This window comes from Megalops cyprinoides, chromosome 1 (assembly GCF_013368585.1).
Source record: "Megalops cyprinoides isolate fMegCyp1 chromosome 1, fMegCyp1.pri, whole genome shotgun sequence".
In the NCBI taxonomy this organism is placed as follows: domain Eukaryota; kingdom Metazoa; phylum Chordata; class Actinopteri; order Elopiformes; family Megalopidae; genus Megalops; species Megalops cyprinoides.
Window position 1 is genome coordinate 38,700,808 of NC_050583.1, and position 21,351 is coordinate 38,722,158.

The 21,351-nt window shown below is 46.4% G+C and overlaps 1 protein-coding gene across 4 annotated transcripts in view; it reads right to left on the reverse strand.

Annotated features, from left to right (window-relative positions):
• Positions 1-21,351, reverse strand: part of LOC118788155 (voltage-dependent L-type calcium channel subunit beta-1-like) — a 47,279-nt gene that overhangs the window by 6,250 nt on the left and 19,678 nt on the right. For 2 of the 4 annotated variants that reach the window (XM_036544049.1, XM_036544066.1), the window contains 11 exons: positions 15,337-15,456; positions 14,898-15,020; positions 13,345-13,481; positions 13,143-13,219; positions 10,918-11,051; positions 8,625-8,705; positions 8,221-8,279; positions 7,929-8,038; positions 2,415-2,566; positions 2,109-2,204; positions 1,383-1,574 (listed from right to left, as the gene is read on the reverse strand). In XM_036544049.1, coding sequence (XP_036399942.1) covers positions 1,383-1,574; positions 2,109-2,204; positions 2,415-2,566; positions 7,929-8,038; positions 8,221-8,279; positions 8,625-8,705; positions 10,918-11,051; positions 13,143-13,219; positions 13,345-13,481; positions 14,898-15,020; positions 15,337-15,456 — 1,281 coding nt within the window. Of the gene's footprint in view, positions 1-1,382; positions 1,575-2,108; positions 2,205-2,414; positions 2,567-7,928; positions 8,039-8,220; positions 8,280-8,624; positions 8,706-10,276; positions 10,306-10,917; positions 11,052-13,142; positions 13,220-13,344; positions 13,482-14,897; positions 15,021-15,336; positions 15,457-19,582; positions 19,998-21,351 lie in introns of those variants that run through there. The other 2 variants (XM_036544075.1, XM_036544057.1) reach the window with 2 other exon arrangements.

Consider the following 21,351-nt stretch of genomic DNA (forward strand, 5'->3'; position numbering starts at 1 on the left):
GCCCTGAGATTTTCCTCAGGGATCACCGGCTGTCAGCAGAAACAAGGGGTTTTGGGTCATCTTCTCTTGAGAGGTAGGCATAAACTCCAGAAACTTTCAAAGGCACAGCACAGGATTTTTCACAGTGTAACTAATTACCATCCATGACTCCCCTGTTGTGTTGTGTTGTGCATATATTCAAAACAATCCTGACAGCAGATCAGACTATTTACATTAAAATAGCTGAGGGTGATGCTCTTAGCTTGAAGACTATGACCCATGTCACAGTCAATAATCAATAGAGAGACTGTGCCCTTCAGATATAATAGGTTTAGCTCAGCTGTTATAATTCTAATGTACTAGTCTAAGTTCAAATGCTTAGCCTTTTAATGCTCTGCTCTCCCTTGACTAAAGTGATTTGATCTCCATGTGTTTGGCAGCCACCAAGCTGCCTAAGATTGGATAGATATCCACTCGGTTCATCCACCTCTTCCTGTTTAGTTTTGCACTGTGAATAAATTAAACAGGACATTCTTGTTAGTCATGCCCCTCTTTCCGCCCCTTCCTCTCCACAATCCAAGAGAGAGGAAAACCCAGCCACAACACTGCACACACTCACAGGGCCACTGAAATGACTCATTCTTTTTCAGGGACAGGCACCATGGTAACATGGAGGAGGGAGGCAGCCCCAGCTCCGTCTCCCAGCTGAAAGACTGGAAAATCACGCCAGACCGGATCCTGGGGGCTCGCCTCTCATTCCCCATCACAATAAATAAGGGGCCACGCAGCTGTCCGACGCTGGGCCAAATCCGCAGATAATGAGCTGTCTCTGCGATTATTAAAAGCCCAGGAAAATTTATCATCCAAGTACAATTCCTCACTCTGAATAAACCTTCATAAATGCATCAGTTGCACAGGTTGTGCTGACTGGGCCAGGTTCCAAGCAACCACTTGGCATTCTTTTTACATTCTTTTTCTACACACAGGTACGTGTGTGTGTACATGCTGGCGTACCTGTGTATACTTGTGTGTGTGTGTCCACGTGCAGAAATGCTACAAGCTTCTGTTGTATTGCTATGAAGCCTGTATAAATCACCCTGTAGTGAGTGTGTTTGCATTTAAGTTTATGCGTGTGAGACTGTGACATGCTGTTCCATATTGTTTCTTCAAGGTGCTGTTCTCAGTGTGACTCTCTTCCTGTCTGTATGCATCTGCACCCTTCTCTGCAGAGCTCTTTCCCTGGGAGGGAGGGGGCAGCTCCAAAGCCTCAGCAACTGGCTGGGGTGCCTCTCCTTTCCATCTCGCCTCTAGAGGGCATGCTCCTCCTCCTCCTTCTCATTGGGGGAGTTGGGACCCTCCAGTCCCGGCCACAGATTCAGGTTGCGGCGCAGAGAGGTGAGCACCTGTAGCTGGAGGTTGGAGACGGGCTCGGGGGAGGCGGCCAGGGCAGCGGTTGTTATGGTGCGGTTGAGAAGAGGGTTGGGGGGGTTGCAGCTGGGTGGATGCGTGGCTTTCCAATAGGCTTCCAGGTAGTCAGCCAGGTGCTCACAGGCGTCCTCCAGCTGGTTCTCATCTAGTATTATGTCAAAGAGCTCCTGGAGAATATGAGGGACATTGACACAGGGGAACAGTCGGTCAATGAGCTCCGTCTCTGTGCACGCACACGCACAAACATTTGCCACATGACTTGGTCATTTGTGATAGGATTCTACAGTAAAATGGCCATATTTTTATGTAAGGCCAAGAGAATGTTCTGTTCTGTGTTTGAAGAGCAGGGTTTGAGGGAACAATGATAAGTGCAAGGCACAGATTTCTTTGGACATTCCGCCCACATGGTGCTGTAGACTTCAGCTTGTGGAATAAGCCACAGATAACAGCTTTTTATCTACACAACTGTTATTCTTCATTTAACTGTTTTTGTCAGCTTTGAGTGGCTGTCTTCCATTCAGTATTACTTAATTTCCACAATGTGTAATTATGCTCTTGGTCCCCACGGCTCTGCTGTTCATGAAATGAGGTCTCCTCTGAGAGACACATTAGAGCTAATGATCGGCCTGTTATGCTCTGTAATGTTCAGAACTTGGTCACAGTCCTGAAGGTTTGCGGTGTCCTGTTGAGTGGGCACTCACCGGGGGGCACTGGGCCAATTTATCTGCTGCCACCATCTGCACATTGAGGTGCTTGGCCTGGGACTTCCCCCGGGACTTGATAAGCCTCTGGAGAACCTGGTGAGAAGAGCAGGGCCTCGGCAATGTTTGTTAAATGCTTTGATGCTGAAGTGCCTAGCAAGATTCCTACTACAATTAATCAGTGAACAGATGAGGCCATGAAAAGCCCAAGACCTCGCAGGGTGGAGTATATGGAGACTGGCACATGCATCTTGTGGCCCTTCCCTGAGGCATGGAGTGAGGTGTGTGGATGGGGGAGGGGGGTACCTTGGGCGAAGCTATCTTGATGTAGACAATGATGGGCGCCAGTGAGGTTTTGGCCAGCTGGGAGGGGTGATTGATGGTGTCGGCATCCAGGGCCACCAGCTGCAGGGTGCGCGCCAGCTCGAAGATGCGCTCAATCTCGCTCTGCACCTCGGCTGTGGGGAGGTGATACATGGTCAGGGACATACAGTCAACGCCGGGCCCCAGACGCAAGCCTGCTCTCATGGGCAGGCTACACAGTTCGGGTTAGGGTTACACAAAGGCAGGCTGCTTCCCTCTTTGAACACCAGGGTCACAGTGAGACAAAGTGAAGCTCTGTGTTGAGCCTGTTACAATGGCTGACAAAAATACTTAAGCCTCAAATGAAAATCTGTGTCCAAAGAGACATATACTCTCCTTCCAAGAAGCTTTCCATTGCCTCTTTGTGATTTTGATTGTGTGGCATTTCACACAGTGACTTCTTAGAATTGCAACACTTTATACAGATAGGCCACTCTGTTGTGGAGTGGCCTATCCTTCTAATATGACACACACAAGAGTCACTTATGCAAGCAGAGCAAAAACTGGTTAGCATAATAGGAATTCCTTCATGGGTTGACAAGCAAGATTAATTCAGACCAGAGACCCATTTTTTCAATCTAAAATTCAATTAAGAGGAAGCAAACAGCAGGGTGTTCTGCCCAATCTAATTCAACATCGTTTCTCGCTGCTGTGAGAACTCAGTATCCCCAGCACTTTGCAGCAATGCCAGTCACTTACTCACACACACATACGCAAACAGACACAGTCCTCTCGTTCAAACTATAGACAGTGTGAGAACCAGTTTCAGCCTTGCCTCTGCATTTATCTGTTTATCACTGAGCTGTTTCTCTAAGACGAGGCAGACTGAATACAAATCAGTGTGCACTCTGCCTCCATTGCATGGCTTAACGGTGTCGCACGGCATAGCGGCTTGGTCTCTGGGGCCTCGTTTACCATTCCTTCTTTTAATGAGTCAAAAGCTGTGTCCTTACATACAAGCTGCACATTTTGTGCATACACACAAATAAAGAGCGATTCATCAAACCAGCATATGTGTAATGCGTGCTTATATTGGTAATTGCTGATACATCCCAACTGTGGGCTCCTCTACATGTATTGAACTTTGCATAAAAAATGGCATAAATTAACTGTATACGGCGATAATATGGCTTTAATTTTTGGATAATAACCTGCTACCAACGAAAAACCCGAATCTCAGTGGTCTAAGGTCTTTTTTTTGCCTTCTTGGAAGAGGCTTGAAAATAAAAAATAAGAGAAAATAAAATAACACTAGCAATCTCAGCTTCTTCAGAGCACTGGATACACTTAGAAATAAAAGAATGAATGGCCCTATCTGAGGAAATAATCTGTTGCTGGCAGAATGTCACTGCATCTTCAGCCGGACAGTGTTTCTCTGACCTCTCTCCTACATATGTGAAGGCCATGCATCTTTAATAGAATAGTGCTGCTTCACAAAAGGTAACAGCCCAATCCATTTCTCATTTCCCACTTTCTGTAACTTATACAAAAAGTTTTTTAAATTTGTGACAATTTCTGGAGCTTTAATATTTGTATATTTAGCACGCATAATGACCTATATATATATATATATCTGTAACATATACCCACACGCACACACATGCACACATACTTACACACAGATAAGCAATATGATATGTTCCAATATGAAACATACTTAAAATAACACATAGACCCATGTGTGTTTACCTGTTTGTTATCATTAGCAAAATGTATGTAGAATCACATATATTTTTCTGTTGTTGAACCCAGCTGACCTGTAATGCAAAATATCCCTCGTGATTTTCCCAGCTGCCTGATGGGCTACAGCTGTCATTTGGCACCTGCTGAAAGGGAAATGGCTGTGCTTCTTTCCTGTGATGTTGCTGTTTCACCACAAAGAAATGTTTATATGCATGTTCTGGAGCTTGAATTTGCAAACACTTTTAGGAAGCTCTCTGTGTTGGTAAATCAGGTGGTTATGCATTGTTGATAAAGGAAGCTTCTGGACACAATGCCAAAGTGATGAATGTTTAAATCTGGGATGAGATTTCTGAATGTAAAAATAATTGCCTTGTTCTCATTTTTTAATCACTATTTTGAATCATCATTTTAATGTACCTCAGACTCTTCCAAATTTAATTCAATATTAAAGAGCTGAACTGCTGGTCAGAAGGGAAGAATCCCTGACTACATCATCACTGGTAATGACTTTACAAGATATACGCATGGTCATAAATCTAAGTTTTTGCTAGGATGAGTCCTGTAACAGATAGCAGCAGCACTGTAGACCTTGTTATGTGTCCGCAAGGCTATTGCCTCTGTGTTCAATAGTCCTTTGAGCACGAATCTCTCTGATCACATGAATGGTGACCAAGTGAAAGGGATACACTGTGTACCCACACCATCTCTAACTTCTCCGCGTTTGGTTTCTTTAGTTGCATTTTAAAAGAGTGTCCTTCTCAATGTTTCTGAGGTTTGCTTGGAGCTTGGACACAGTATATTCACAAAGAGACAGTCTCTCCAAACCAAAAATATCCTCCCTGTCACTCTACCTGTGACAGAGCCTGTCATGTTTAAGCAGCTGGGTCTCAACAAGCCAGCAGAGTGCTGGTAGAATATGCAGCCCTTTCTGCAGTGTGAAAGATTTAATTCTCAATGCTGACCATGAGCAGCCCTGTCTGGCTGGTTGTGTTGTTGCAATTGCAGGTGACTGAGCGTAGGAGAGGGGGAAACCAGTCACGAATAAAGCCCAGTGGGTTTACACAGAACTTGAGTATGTTTATATCCAAACAGAACCACTGAATACTGAATGTACATCCCAGATATACAACCCAGAGTACCTGGTTCTTCCATTGTGGTTGCATTCATCACTTGGCTCAGTAAAAGCTCTGGTTTATGCCTTTATCAAACCTAGATACCTTGATGGCTGTAACCTAATGTGCGAGGCATGCCATCTAGATACTGAAACGTGCCATTTTGGGTCCTCAGAACACAATGTACACTCAGAGCTCAAGTAGAAAGCGTCAGCACATCTCATCTAAAGTGGATGTGTGCCTTCCTGCATGACCACTTAATGCATTTCTATTATTTCCATGGTGAAGCATCACCATGCAGGATGCAACAGTGAATGTTGGGAAGAAAAGTGGTTTGGATCACACCAGAAAGGGATTCTGGGTCAGAGAATGATTACATGACAAATCCTGACACTGCAGGTGGTGTGGACCAGGCCAGTTTCTTCAACGTTGTCCACTGTTGTTACCTGGAAACCTGTCTCCTGAACCACGGACATCGGATGAACATGGAGCCACTCAGCACTCATGTTATTGTCTTTTTGCAAGCAACAGGCATATTAGAATCTTTACACAAGCAGGTGAATAAATGTGAGATGGGACAGGCAAGCAGACAGATGGACAGACGGATAGGCAGCTGGCATGGGAAAGGGGTGAGACGCTGGTCTGGAGAAGTGGAAGAGATACGTACCCAGTATGTCTGAGTCAAGAGAGTGTGGGACAGCATGGAAGGAGGGAGGGAGGAAGGGGGCCCAGAGGAAAGACAGGATGAGAGAGAGACAAGAGGCCACATCAGACGGACGGTCAGCCGAAGCAAGTCCAGACGCTGTTCCACCAGACCCATCTGCCCTCAGCGGGCTACTGCTCTCTACCTGCCTCTGCAGGCAAGAATCTCCCTAAAACCCTCAGCACAGCTTATTCTGTACCTGCACAGAGACCTCTTACTACCCCAACACTTTAGACCAATGACCAATCAGGAAGCAGAGGAGTGGCAATGAATACCAAATAAGATTTATCGATTTGGTATAAACAACAGCCCCTGAGGACACTTGTGCTGAATCTGCCCCAGAACAGATCCATTCACTATTCCTCTTACATCATGCAAAGCTTTTAAAAGCTGCAGTCCTGGGCAGGTCATTACTCTAATGAAAACCAAGAAAAATCTGACATGCTGACCATAAAAACTGAGTTCTAATTAATGACAAAATGTTTAATGTACTGACATGTACATTACAGATGCTTGAGGGTGCCAGCATTCTGTTAGCGTTTTGCTGATGTCCCTTCCTGCATACATTTTCAGTTGCTTAAAGCACTCGGGGTTCATTTGAAAACTTAAGTATACTTGCACAATATATGCAAAGAATTTAATTATAAAAGAAGCAATAATTAATGCCGAATGCATATATTTGGATATCTGTGTGTGTGTGTGTGTGTGTGTGTGTGTGTGCAGAAAATAGCTTGGGCATCTATTTGCTTTGAACCCAAATTAGAAAAGAAAGCATGAAGTTTCAGTTATTACAGCTATCTGGATACTATTACAGATTGGCATTCTGGCTACTATTAGAGATTGGCATTCATTCACTAATTTTTTTTTCTCTGGCCCACTAAAAAGGACCAGTACTGCTAGGAAACTCTGTGTTTAATAGAAGTTTTACTAAATATATTATACTGATTTATATATATTGTCCTGAATGAATCCAATATTCTAAAATACATTTGTTTATCTTTAGAGAGGAGATCACTTCAACATATCTTTCAAGCTTTGATTTCAAAAAATTGGACCAGCTCTAAAATAATTGCACAAGGTAGCTCTGTATGATAACCTAAACACAACCTAATCAAAACATCCTCCGCCCGGCTTTCAGAGTTTCCACTTCATTCTGACTGATCAATGACATTTAATCTTGACTTTGGTCTCCACTGGTGATTCTGTGAGTGACCTGCGAACTTCACAGACTGTATTTTAACCCTACAGAATAAATGCTGCTTGCCAGCCTTTGCATTCAGCCCAGTCAGGCTCAGCACAAGCTGAACAAGCTGAATCCTGAACTGGAAGAGCTCAGTCACCCACAGCGGCAATCAGACAGCTGCTTTCGTGTGGCCTCAGATTCCAAACACAGCAGCATCCATTCTAAACTGTTCTTCCTGCCGCAACACACACAGATACAGACACATTATGGAATGGCTTCATTATTCATACCATTGAGCAGTGGTAAACAGAAGCCATTTGGTGCACACAGCGTTACAACACAAATCTGCAGAGAATGATGAGAAAGGCTCTCGGGGAATGTGCATTTTGTATTCCTCAAACAGGAAAACATGCAACTCTGTTCTCTCTTTGGCTTCAGCTTACTGATTGGAGCTTCATATGCAGTAGTGGTTTGTACACTTGACACTGGATTCACTGCCAGCACAAATGCCTCACTGGCCATCCTGCTCTGCTTGCGCTACTCTAGTAAAGGTCTAACTTGAGATACTTCGTACAGAACACATATGGGGTGATAAGGAGTCTGAAATGAAGTAATTCTACTAATTGTGTCACGTGCCTCAGACTGACAGACAGACAAAGATGAGAGGAAATACTGAGGGTGGGTCCTGGTGCTAGTGTCTTCATTTACCACCACCCTGCCCCCGCTGGGCCGCAGCGCACCCCCACGCAAGGCGTGACCCTTGACCCCTCCCTTACCCAGGCTGGAGCGCGTGCTGGAGCGCTCGATGATGGTGTGCTTGCTGGGGTTGTTGAGGACGGAGCGCTTGGCCAGGGAAATGTCCGCCGTCACCCGCGTGATGGATATTCTGCCAGAGCAAAAACAACACAGCAGCTTAGCGCTCGCGTGCCAAGCGCCGCGGGCAGGCGGCTTTGACGCCGCAGTCACAGTCACGCCGCAGTCATAGGAGCGAGGACTTTATTATCGGCTTTGCGACTCGTCGCCGTCGCCTCACGGTAGCCGCGAATGCTCCTGGAGCTGACATCTCACCTGCCCTCGAATTTGTGTTTGAGGAAGTCAAAGAGCGCCTTCTGCATCATGTCAGTGACCTAAAACAGGAGGCAAAAGGAGCCGCATTAGGGAGGGCCACTGGAATGCATTCTAAAACGGGAGAACATGTGAATTTGTTCACAGCACAGAAGGCTGAACTGTCACCGTTAACCCTCAACAGCAGCTCCCACATATTCTGTGACATCTGTTGTTGAGGGTTCGTAGATGACAGTTCAAGGGCACATCGGCATGTTCGCCAAAAAACTGAAACCCTAGAAAAGCACCTTGTGGTCTCAATCCACTTTGTGTTCAGAATATCACACATTCATCTATTTTTTCACAGATTTATTGTTCTGTTGCTGGTTATCGAGTCTGTCAGAATGGTGCATGGCGTGGTCGTTTACCTCATAGCCCTTGAGTGAGGGTCCCACCAGGATGATGGGTCTCATGGAAGGCACCACGTCGTAGGGGGGGACATGCTCCATCTGGGCCGAGAAAAGGGAAAGAAGGGGTGGGGGTGGGGGGTAACAGGGCACATTGTCAGACACCAGGGGGACAGGAGGGGGGGGCATAAGCAGGAATTTTGCTGTATATTGGACATGCTGCTGTAGCCTTACATAATCAGCATATTTCCCCGTTCATGCTAACTGAGAGGACACAGCAGACTAGAGAATGACAGGGCTTTAGTCTGTTCTTTTGTTGATTTGTTTATTTGTTAAAAGCCTTTGAGATCCATCCTCCAATGAATGTGCTTGGTTCAGTTTCTCTGCAGTCATAATTAAACTCCATGGAAATGCTGCAGCCTGTTACAGTGGAAGACAAGAGCTGGACCATTATTAATGTGCACATACTTTCTCCTGTCCAGCCAAAGCCTCACATCACACAGTGTTCCTGGCTGGTGTATTTTTACAGCTCCAGTCAGCAAGTGAGAGTTGTACAATACAAAGTAAATTGAGTGAAGCTGGTATTGACTGTTCCAGCATTCAGTTTCCTAAAAACGTGAGGGGAAAATAGTAAAAATACACCCTAATACAGTTGAATTATTCCATATTCCTATATACCACTACAGGTATGCATTAAATATAATTAATAGCAAAAGGAACTGCATTCATGTGAGGTTAACTACATATCAGTGCTTAAAAAAACAACATTGTACAGTAAATAAAACTGTACCACTTATTCACTCCATATATACACCAGACAAGTACACAACTGATAGGCACATGCATGATGCTCCAATGCTGAAAGGGTAAGGTCAGCGCTGGTAGCGAAGAGAAAGACTATGCCATCTGTCCCACACAAATGCTAACAGCAGATGAAACTCCAGTTTGCCTGATTTGATTCTTAGCATATTTCACATATGAATGTGTCCACTCATTTCCCAGCAAGCCAGGGGTTGAAAGCCAGAGAGAAGATGCTTGGAAGAATTTTCACTGTTCACCTTTCATGCTTATTGTGTGTGTGTGTGCACACAAACACACAGCATTACCTTACTATTACAGAAACATAACAGCAGCGGGGAAGGTCTCCATGTTCTCTCATTATGAATTGAACAATGGCAGGTAAGGGGAACAAAGCTATGCTGATGTATTTTCGACGCTTGCTCTGTTGGATTTATGTGATCTCATTCCAGACGGACGAGCATTTGCAAGCTCTGATCACAGATGATTCCCAATGGCATCCTCATTATGGCGCCAGCGTGCCAGGCTCTGAAATCGCCCTGAGCTGCCCGTGAAATGTGCCGATACCGCAGCTGAAGCAAAGCGTCAAAATGGAAACAAAAACATTTCAGGGTGCATTAGCACATGCTGCTAAACCCTCCAGCGCCCCCCCCCCCCCCGACTCTGCCCTGCCACTGTCCTGGTCCGGCACCCTCTCTCTGGCTTTCACATGCCAATGCTCTGGGGGAGAGAAAGATCGGCCCTGCTCGGGCTGAAAGCTGAGAGGCCCTCAGAATGCAACCTGCACTGGATGGGATGGGGGTGAGCGGCATGAGCTTCTTTCAAAACAGTGCGAAGGCTTTCAGTCTCAGAGAGAATAAACTGCAGGGACTCACCGACTTCTGTTTCTGTTTAGCTGGACCACCTATCACTCCGCACACACCCAATCCCAGCGACAGGGGGGAAAAAAAAAAAACGACAAAAACACAAGAACAAGAACACAGGGCACGTGTGTTATTGACAGGTTGGGACTGGGGGCATTGGGAGGGGGGAGGTGGCAGGGGCATGATCTTGGATGGAGATCTGAGGTGGCTTAGCCTGAGTGAAGACCAGAAGGGACAGAGACTGAGATGGATGGGCAGGGATCTGAGCAGAGGAGAGGGGTGTGAGTGAGGCTTTACCAGGAGATGACCTTTGTTGGTCCTGTACCTCTCAGGTCAAAGTTTTCGATCAGGCTTGTTCCTGTAAAGCCACTCTGCTCTTACACTTTTGTAGTTTTGTACCTGCGTGACAGTCGACCAACCAGCCAGCTCAACCTTCCCAATAGACACACACACACAGAGGCATCTCACCGTTACCATAGTGATCAGAGACGGAGGGGCTGGTAGAGGTTAGAAGAGGGAGGGAGCAGCAGGGGAGGTTAAATCTGAGGGTGGATGCTGGCAGGGGGACTTGGAGGGGCAGGCGACAGGGTTGCAGGGCCATAGCAGGGGGGAGAGAAGCAGTGGCTGCAGTGCTGGGGAGTCCCTGATGTTACCTTCTTAAAAAAAGGAAGGCGGTGGGCGTTAGCCTGTGAAGAGGTGACACTGCTGGCCCTGGGGGACTGAGGCTCAGCCTGGCCCTCAGGGGGCTCCTCTGCATCCAGGTCGAGGGAGTCAACCTCTAATGCCACTACGGTGGGAGTGGAGCCAGGGGAGGGGCCACAGGGAGGAGAGCCGGGCAGCAAGGAGTTGGAGGAATGAGGTCGAGAGCAGGGAGATGAGACAGGAAAGGAGGATATGGAGTGAAAGAGCAAGTAGAAACAGACGGAAAAATGATGACAGCAGTCGAGAGAGCGAGAAAGTCCAAAAGGAGGAGAGGAAAGTTACAGGTCAGGAGAGAGGACGGTAGGGCAGATAAACAGGCAGGTTCTCATTTGGAGACATGCAGGAGAACTAGGTAAAAGGAGGTAAAAGGCGAGGATCGAAACATTGAAATGATAAGAGGAACAGCAGTATCAATAGCCATCCATGATCTGTGGTCAAATAATTAATAATGCCACAGAGAGTAGGATGGCAATAGAGGCTGGCAGAGATGGAGTGGGAGAGAGAGAGAGAGATTCTGCACTGGAAGGAGAGCTGTGAAAGGGTTGTGAAGAGAGGAGATGTACAGGTGGGGGTGTGCAGTGCTCTGAGGCAGGAGGGGTGCAGCCGGAATGGGTGACATCATTATGTAGTGGGCCAGGCAGGGGCATTGGGAATGAGGGGAGGTGTGCTAATTTAGGCAAGATCACCACCTGTCATACAGCTAAAGGTGTGTTCTAACACACTTCAACAGGGGAGCAGAGACCTGAGAATACCACCATCGTGTGAAAGCTAAGCAGCTTGCTTCTATCTGTCTGAATCTGCTGGGGTATCCAACAGAGGCTTTCCATCACAACAGTGCCTGTTATGTTTCTCGGACTCAGCTTGCATTCAGTTAAACAATAATTGTTTTTCAGGAGTTTTGAAGTCGAAACCATTCATTTCCATAAGTGTGGAGCCTACTTTTCTCCTTTGGGTTCACCAATACCAGGTCAATACAGCACTGTGAGGCATCCCTACTAAGAGATGAGAAAATGTGATGTGAAAAAAATATCGCCTATTACGGGACCTGTTTTAATTGGATCAAATTCCAAATACGTGCCCCTTTAGCGTCATGATGTGTGGGCTTGACAGAACCGATGACAGCTTCAGCAAACTGAAAGTGTGCCACGGAATGCACATGGTGCACCCTGAAGATAAAATCAGTTCCTCATACCCTGTTCTTCATGCTTATTACAACAGAAGCTTACAGAAGTGCTGATATGACTAAACTTCACAGACAGATCAAAAACCACATTCCTATAATGCTATTTACAAACATGGCTTACAACAATCAAGCAATCCTTCCTGAAGAATCAATTTTGCCTCATTTACAACATGTGATATTGTTCAATGGAGTGCAATGGTACATAATCAATGGGAAAGGACATCAGAATTGAAAAACAGTGTTTTTCTGTATCTCACGCCAATTATCCAAATAAATTAGCATGCAAAATATTCTGAGAATAAGTTGTGCATTTTCACAAGGTGCCTGGATGCCAGTTAACATGGCAGGAATAAGAAAGTTGCTTTTTACAGATGTAAAAATATCCAAGATTCTATGAGAAAATAAAGAGGCCTGGCCTTATGCAAATGACTGTGAACAGCAAGGCAGCACAGAGCTAATTATCATGGAGGCACTCAAAAATAATTAATAAACGTGAGTAAAATTATTATTTATGTTTTAGTCCAGTCAAGGTCATCACAAAACACAGTGGGTCCCACAGGGCCAGCAATTTGCAGAGTGCTATTCAAATTATTAATGTGAGTCATGTTATTTTTCATTTTATGTAGTAAAGGACTGCATAAAATACCAAACACAATACATTTTGTTTCACGCTTGAAGAACTTGGTTTAGGAAATTTCTCAAGAGACCAATGGAACAAGGTTAAAGGCATTTCACCCCTCCATTTGTAACTGTTATAACCAGAATGCCTTGCATTTCCGCACATTACATGTACATTGACAGAAAACAGGCGCTTTTAAGGATGTATGTACAAAATTCCCATACACTGTGTAATCAAATGAGGGTCAGGAACAAAATTCACAGCTGAAGGTGTACAGAATGTAATCATTTTCAAAGAGCCACTTATTTCATGGCCAGCAGCATACTCGATTGACATGGCCCAACACCTTCCTTGCTGATGCTGTCATTCCTTACCTGTGCCAGGCGGAGTGGGTCTGCGTGTTCCCGTGGCAACATCACCCAGGCTGGAGCTGGAGTTTCCTCCTGATTTGCTGTAAGAAGAGCATGGTAGTGAAGAGACAGACAGCAGGAAGGGCTGCTGACGGTATGACGGGATGGGATGGGGTCAGGCATTGGGAGGGGCAGGGGGGAGGGGAGTAAGCAGGGCATGGAGCACCTGGAGCTGAGCCAGCTCTGCCTCATCCTCTGCTCCTGCTGTAGCCGCGTGTTCTCTAGCTTCACCGGGCTGGGAATGAAGCCCACCTCACAGCCCTCCTTCACCAAGCGCCCAATCCACCAGTCATTATTGTACTTCTGCAGAGAGGGAAGGAGACAGGGAGACACAGTGGGACCGGGGGAATCATAAAATCAACCGTGAATACACTACGTGGCCAAAAGTATGTGGACACCCCTCCTAATTATTGCGTTCAGGTGTTTCAGCCACACCGATTGTTAACAGGTGCATAAAATCAAGCACATAGCCATGAAATCTCCATAGACAAACCTTGGAAGTAGAATGGGTCATATTGGAGAGCTCAGTGACTTTAAACATGGCACTATCATAGGATGCCATAAGCCATAAGCCACAAGTCAGTTTGTGAAATTTCTGCCCTGCTACATCTGCCCCGGTCAACTGTAAGTGCTATTATTGTCAAGTGGAAGCGTCTAGGAGCAACAACAGCTCAGCCACAAAGCGGTAGAGCACATGGGAGTCGCCGAGTGCTGAAGTGTGCAACATGTAAAAACTGCCTATCCTCTGTTGAATCACTCACTACAGAGTTCCAAACTGTCTCTGGCTGCAACCTCAGCACAAGAACCCTGCGTCGGGAGCTTCATGAAATGGGTTTCCATGGCCAAGCAGCTGCACGCAAGCCTAACATCACTATGTGCAATGGCAAGCAACGGCTGGAGTGGTGCAAAGCACACCGCCAACGGACTCTGGAGCAGTGGAAATGCATCCTCTGGAGTGATCAATCACGCTTCACTATCTGGCAGTCTGGACTAATCTGAGTTTGGCAGATGCCAGGAGAGCGTTACCTACCGGAATGCACAGTGCCTACTGTAAAGTTTGGTGGAGGAGGGATAATGGTCTGGGGCTGTTTTTCAGGGTTTGGCATGGCCCCTTAGTTCCACTGAAGGGGAACATTAATGCTACAGCATACAAAGACATTTTAGACAATTGTATGCTTCCAACTTTGGGGAAGGCCCTTTCCTGTTCCAGCATGACTGTGCCCCTGTGCACAAAGCAACGTCCATAAAGACACGGTTTGACGAGTTTGGTGTGGAGGAACTCCTGTGACGTGTACAGAGCCCTGACCTCAACCCCATTGAACAACTTTGGGATGAATTAGAACACTGATTGCAAGCCAGGCCTTCTCGTCCAACATCAGTGCCTGACCTCACAAATGCTCTTTTGGCTGAATGGGCACAAATTCCCACAGACACACTTCAAAATCTTGTGGAAGGCCTTCCCAGAAGAGTGGAGGCTGTTATTGCCTGGGGGGGGGGGGTACTCCATACTAATGCCCATGGTTTTGGAATGGGATGTCCAATAAGCTCATACAGGTGTGATGGTCAGGTGTCCACATACTTGTTGCCATGTAGTGTACCTCTAGCCTGAGGGTTAATAGTGAATTACTGAATAAAGGTCAGTCTTGTGAGGCCTGTGCCATGGGTCTGACCAACAGGGCACTGCGGATCAGGCTACTGAAAACACGGTCTGGCTCTGACCTCTTTGATGTGGAGGAAGTCTTTGGCCTCGAAGGAGATGGCCATGCCCTGCACCGGGACGTCATCACTGGGGCCAGAATTGTAGCCCACATTGGTCCGCACAGCGAAGGCCACTGGTTTGGTCTTGAGTGGAGAGACAGAGTGGAATTAAGAAAGAATCTGCTGTAGGTTTGGAGAGTACTGCCAGTAAACATGCCTTTATACAGCCTTTGGTATTCAAAGAGACAGAAGAGAGAGAGAATCAATACAAAAGAAACATAACAACAATGGCTGCCAAACAAACAAAAGGAAAAAAATGTGAAAACAAAAGACCCTTATCCATGCAAAATTTTAGTTAATCTGTGCTACCCAGTACGTGTGCTAGGTATGAAGAGCACACAGTACACTGGTGTGGGAATGGTAGGGACACCGGAGGTCCCCGTTTGCCACGGCCTCTCACCTTGGCTTTCTCGAGTGTGGCGAGGGCTTGTCTGTCAGCCTCCTTCCTCAGCGCCTCGTGGTCTTCCTCCAGGGACACATCCGAGTCCGACGGCCGGCTGGTGTACGAGTCCGCAGAGCCCTGAAAGATGGGGAGGGCGTGATATGCAGATGTCACTGCTTGTGTCACTGTCATTGCGAACTGCCATAGAGTCGATCTACGGTCAGGGACAGGCCCCAGGGAAAAGTAAGCTATTCGGACCTTCAGGTGTCATTCCTTCATGTGGGAGATCATGAATGTTTGTGTGTGTGTGTGTGTGTGTGTGTGTGTGTTTGTGCGTGTGTGCATGTGTGTGTGTGTGCGTGTGTGCGTGCGTGCATGTGTGTGCGTGTGTGAGCGTGTGCGTGCGTGCGCGTGTGTGTATGTGTGTGTGTGTGTGTGTGTGTGTGTGTGTGTTTGTGTGTATGCGTGTGTGTGTGTGTGTGTGTGTGTGTTTGTTGCGCTCAGCTGTCGCGCTCCTCAACAGGATGACAGATGGAAGCAGACAGCAGGACCAGACCCTCACTGCTGGGAAGTTTGCGCCGGATGCCAGGAGACGGAAAACTGCTCGTTTTAATTAAACTCATACACATCTTGCCACTCCTTCTGGCACACTGCGCTCGGGTGACTGACACCCCAGTAAAGCGCATTCCCAGCGCGTTATGTCTCACTCAGAGCAACACGCTCCCTCCCTGTGTAATGTTATGTCTCAATCAAAGCTCCGCGCTCCCTCTCGGTATAGCGTTTATGTCTCACTCAGAGCTCAACACTTACTCCGCGCATCGTGTAACATCTCATTCAGAGCTTCACGCACTCACCCCAGTCTAAAATTAAGCCTCACTCAGAGCTTCATGCACTCACCCCAGTCTAAAATTAAGCCTCACTCAGAGCTTCACGCACTCATTCCCAGTGTAAAGTTATGCCTCACTCAGAGCAGTGATGATACTTCCTAAAACAGAACTGCTGCTGGCAAAGTATGACGGTGTGATCAACACTAAGGAGACTGATGCTCCGTGCACTCAGGACGGATTCCTAGTGGGACCCACAATGTATTGACAGTGCCTGGGCTAAGCGATTTAAGGCTCATGGAGAAGCCACAGATTTTCCCAACTCGTGGTTTGAGATTGGGAGAGTAGGAGGGGAATGTGAAGGAGACTCTCCTTAAACACCTCCAAGTTTAAAAATTACTGCCAACGATATGTTATTTGTATTCTGACCATGTTAAACATTAGTATAAATGTGTTAACCCTTTCGCATGTGACTTTATTTTATGCTATGTGGCACGCATGTTACGTTACGTGGTTCGTTATGTTTTCATTAGCATTATTAAGTTTCTCATAATTTTGACTGCCGCATGTGCTATACTTTGTAACATTAAATCACTGTTTCCTCAAAGCTAATGTTAGCTGGAATTTTTCCAATCCCGTCTTCCAATAAAACCAGTTTGTCCGTACGTACGAAAGCGCTAATCACACCAGTGTGACCACACGTGCAAAAGGGTTAACGGAGGATCCCACGTCTTGCTTACCAGTGGACAAATTTACCAGTAACAGATCTCATTTGATCAGCTTCATTTGAAACACGATAATTATAATTGGCTGCATGTATCAGAATGTGTGTGTTGAAGGCCAGTCTTTGGCTTAGGAGCTCAATCTGCCTAATGGGTGCTGCCTTTAAAACTGGTGTGTGACTGCCGCAGGGACGGCAGCAGAGCTGTTAGTTTGCCACGGCTCTGGCAAGACTGCTTCTGGTTTCTCGTGTAAAGATTCATTAAAATAGATCAGTAAATGTGTCTCCTTCTTGCGGTTTATATAGGTGGTGCATCGGCCAGCAGCTTCACAGTGATATCCGCTCACTGAATGTCCTCTTCAGATGAGCTCTTAGATGGTGGTGACCTACATAACATTATATTACATGTTACATAAAGTAAATGTACTGACATCTATTAAGCAGGCAGCCTTTCAAAGCAGAATTTAAGTGACTGCGTGTCTTTTACGTCACTCTAGGGCCCACAAATACGACAGCAATGACCCTGTAACAGCCCAGGTGAACTATTTAAACTCAATGAGTGACACACACAGGACATTATGCAGGACTTTATGTTTAACTGTTACGGTGCTTTTACCACATTTGAGCAATCAATAGAAGCAAGCATTATGTTTTATTGCTTTTATAGACAAAGTGCCATGGTGGTTAGCTACATGAATCCCCCCATCACTCTTGAATTACAACTGTCCAGTACCCTACCCATTGACAATCATCATCGCACACTATCACAGATGATCAGCGTTACTAGCACTAACAAAAGAGCCAACAAACACAGCTCAGTAGTTTTTGGTTCTGATCATCCATTCCCTAAAATACTGCAGTATAAGGTGTGAGACTTGTTTTAAATCTATATTATGTCTTGAGAGCACCAAGTGAAATACCACAGAGTAAGTGCTACCCTCCCATACTATACTACAATAGCAGTATATACTATACTACAATGGCATCTTACTCCCAGCTCTACCATGGAATTTTATGGATTGCAAAGGATGCAAAGGACATGGAAGCCAGACGTCCAAATAAACACAATTAAACTTAGTTGTATACCTCATATTTGATGCTTAATGTGGTCTAAGGAAAGGAAAATGGGTGAAGTAAGGTCTCGTAACTGAACCAGCAGTATAGAGCATGGGTCTAGATAACAAATCTCATGATTCAAGTTAACTCTTCCACCAGCTCAACTCATCCATGTCCTGTGAAAACACGGACTCTTGGCAGGCTCATTCTGACCCGTCAGACCCTGCTATAAGCCACGGCTCTGCAGAGTTAGGATTCGATGACTTCATTGTCAGGAAAGTTCTGCGCTCCTGTACGATTTTATATAACAACGCTTTGGTTTTTTTCCATGTTTCATGCAGCCTCTCTCTGCTGAAGAGCGCACACAAAGATGCTCACAGCTGACTGCGCAAAATAGAAAAAAGTGAGTCATTGGGTATTTTTTCAAACAGAGGTGAGATCTTTTTTCCTCTTCACAAAGTTGCGAGGATGTCTCACAACAGATGTCTCAAAGTCAGATGATTCACGAATGCGAGCACACATGCACATATACACACACACAAAAATAGTTTATAAGAATAAAATTATTTGCAGTATTTTGCCAACAGAGAGGTGTGTGACGTATATTTTTATTAGAAGCACTAAACTTTGGCCTGTCATTCAGACACCATTTGCACACCGGGGTGACAACTACAGCTGGGTAATGTGATGATTACACACTGGTTTGTTTTACCACAAGCTACAGTGCATGCACACATTCTCAGAAAACACGTTCCACTTAGAGGTCAGAGTTCAGGATTAATTCCCTCAACAAAAGAATGAGGGACTAGCCTGGCCAGCCTGGCCTCACTCTGGACTAAAAATACGATGGCACCAACGTCCACCTGCGGCCACCTAAAGTACTCTAGTGGAGGGAGGATGACTCCTTCACTAGGCGGCGAGCGTGATGCTCCTGAGGGCCAGCATATCACAGAGTACAGTGCAGTCCTGAACATCACTGCGGTGTGGCCACAAGGCCGTTTCGCTGGGCTTTTACATCACTCACCGCACATAACGCTGCCCTGAGCCACCTCCACCTACCACAAGGCATGATAATGTTTCCCACAATGTCACCACATTACAAGTACGTCCCTATAATTCAGCCTCTATACAGCTGAGCTGCCTAACCCTATAGGATGCACTTGCTTTTCGTTTTCCACACTTTTTCAGTCAGTTGTTCTGAATAAGAGCATCTGCCGAATAAATAGTTGTAATTGAAACGTAAATGAGACATGCACAGAGGTGTTAAGTGGTAAACAGTGGTAAACAGTCCCAGGAACAACTGCGGTGCTTTCATGAGGGAAAGCGTCCTCCGTTGGTGGATCCTTGCACCCCATTTGATAGAGGGGGTGAGCCACATGCATCTAGGTGATGGCCAGATTGACCACCCTGGCCAACCCTTACAGACCAAAAACTGAACAGCCCCCATCCTGGCCAACGCCAAACTCTGCCGTTGTCACAGGCTGTGGATGATGGATACATCTGCGGGCTCGAGACTACCCACCCACTGCTGTTTCATTTATAAAACACTCTCCGCAACACCGCCGCCAACAACCTTTCAATCTCTCTGTCAATCTCGCCGAGCGGCGTTGAAAGCAATCACAGTCCCGAAAGCATGCAGCATGGGATAATGATGACCACTTACCGGCTCTGAGTCATCTAAGCCATACAGGTACATCCCAACATGGACGGCGACGGCAAGCACGAGAGGCACGGAAATCCCTCAGAGGAACAAGGGTGTGGACAAACAAGGCAGGTGGGAGGGGGGGATTCGCACTGCCTTTAAAAAGTGCTGCAACAGGTCCGCTGCACGAGGAAAGCAGAGTCTGCCTCTAGCTCAGTCTCGCCACGACACGCAGCGAGAGGAGGAAGAAAATCAATAGTTCATGAAATGCGCCAATAAATACATCGAATGACCAGGGAGGAGGCAGGAGGAGCCGGAGAGAGGGAAGCTACACCTGCGCCAAACTGATCAACTGCGAGCATAACGGGAGAGAGCTGAATTGGGAGAAGGCCAACCTGGCTCAGAGAAGTGCTCCTCTCTCTTTCTCTCTCTCTCTGTCAATGGGATCTGTCGCTAGTTTAGCTGCTTGCTTCACTTCACAGCTCCTGTTCAAAATAGCTCGCTACCAGCTGATGCCAGCACTGTTCTCCCATTGGCTAGTCCAGCCCAAGGACCCAGGCAGTGTCATAGTAACCAGCCCTAGTACAGAGCCTCTAGTACACAGAGAGAGAGAGAGAGAGAGAGAGAGAGAGAGAGAGAGTGTGGGGGTGAGGTACAGTACAGATATGGCAAGAGATGAGAGACAGAATCAGGATAACATGGCGTGTGTAAATAAAGACAAAAAGAAATTCAAATAGGAGCGAAAAGCCATTGACACACAGATTCATAATTAACATTCAAAGCGAACAACCCTTTTTCTGCATAAGGGGAGCAAAAAGAAATGAGTATGCTGGTGGTGGGGGGTGGGGTATGACATGAACAACAGAGGGAGAGATGAAGGACAGAAAAAGAGAGGTGAATCATACAGGAGAGGCTGGAACAAAGCCTGCAGCTATGGGTCTGTGGTGTTGAAAAGGGCTCTGGTGTTCCTGTCGGAACAGGTAGCAGGTAAGCTCTGCCCCCACGATTAGCCTGCACCCTCCTAACCATTTCCACCTTTCACTCCCATCCCCAATATCAAAGGGCTACACCGAACTGAGCTGATGTGAGGAAACCGAGCCTTTGCCCTGATGCCAATGGGCCAGCTCAGCCTGGCTCTTATGCTGGAGTAGTTTGTCTAAGTGAAACAGAGAAGGAACACTGAATGGAACTCCTCCACACAAATTGCGCCCTACCCTCTTTGCTAAACACACTTAAGGTAGAGTTATGAGTGACTCAGTAAGACTGGTCTTTGACTTCCACCACTCGGGAGGGATGGAAATGGATAAGTGGTGTATCACAATGGCCTGGTGCACCTTTTGGACTGTACTTGCTGTGATGAGAATTGGACAGCAACACTGTGCTCTGTCTGGGTGCGAAAGAGAATCTGAGCTTGCCTGAACCTCAATTTAGGAGAGTAACGCAGTGAAATTCTAGAATCTGCTAGAAAACTGAATTTGGCAGCATGCTTCGATATTAACTTCACATTATTCCCCACGGGACTTTGAATGTGGGCGCTCAAATGTCTACTCAATATGTGAGTGAAAGTGCTGCGCCAGACATTACTGTTTAAAGGACATAGTTGGTTTGTATGTGAGAAGTTCTTTCTCTCAGACCAGCTTGTCTTCACCTGCCACCTCCATCTTCACCACTTTACTGTCCAACAATGTATATCATGTAAGCACCATGCAGGAAGACCACAGTGCACCTCTGCAGTAGCGCTCAACAGCACCAAAATATGCGTATATGTGCCGAGTGAACCCTACAATGCA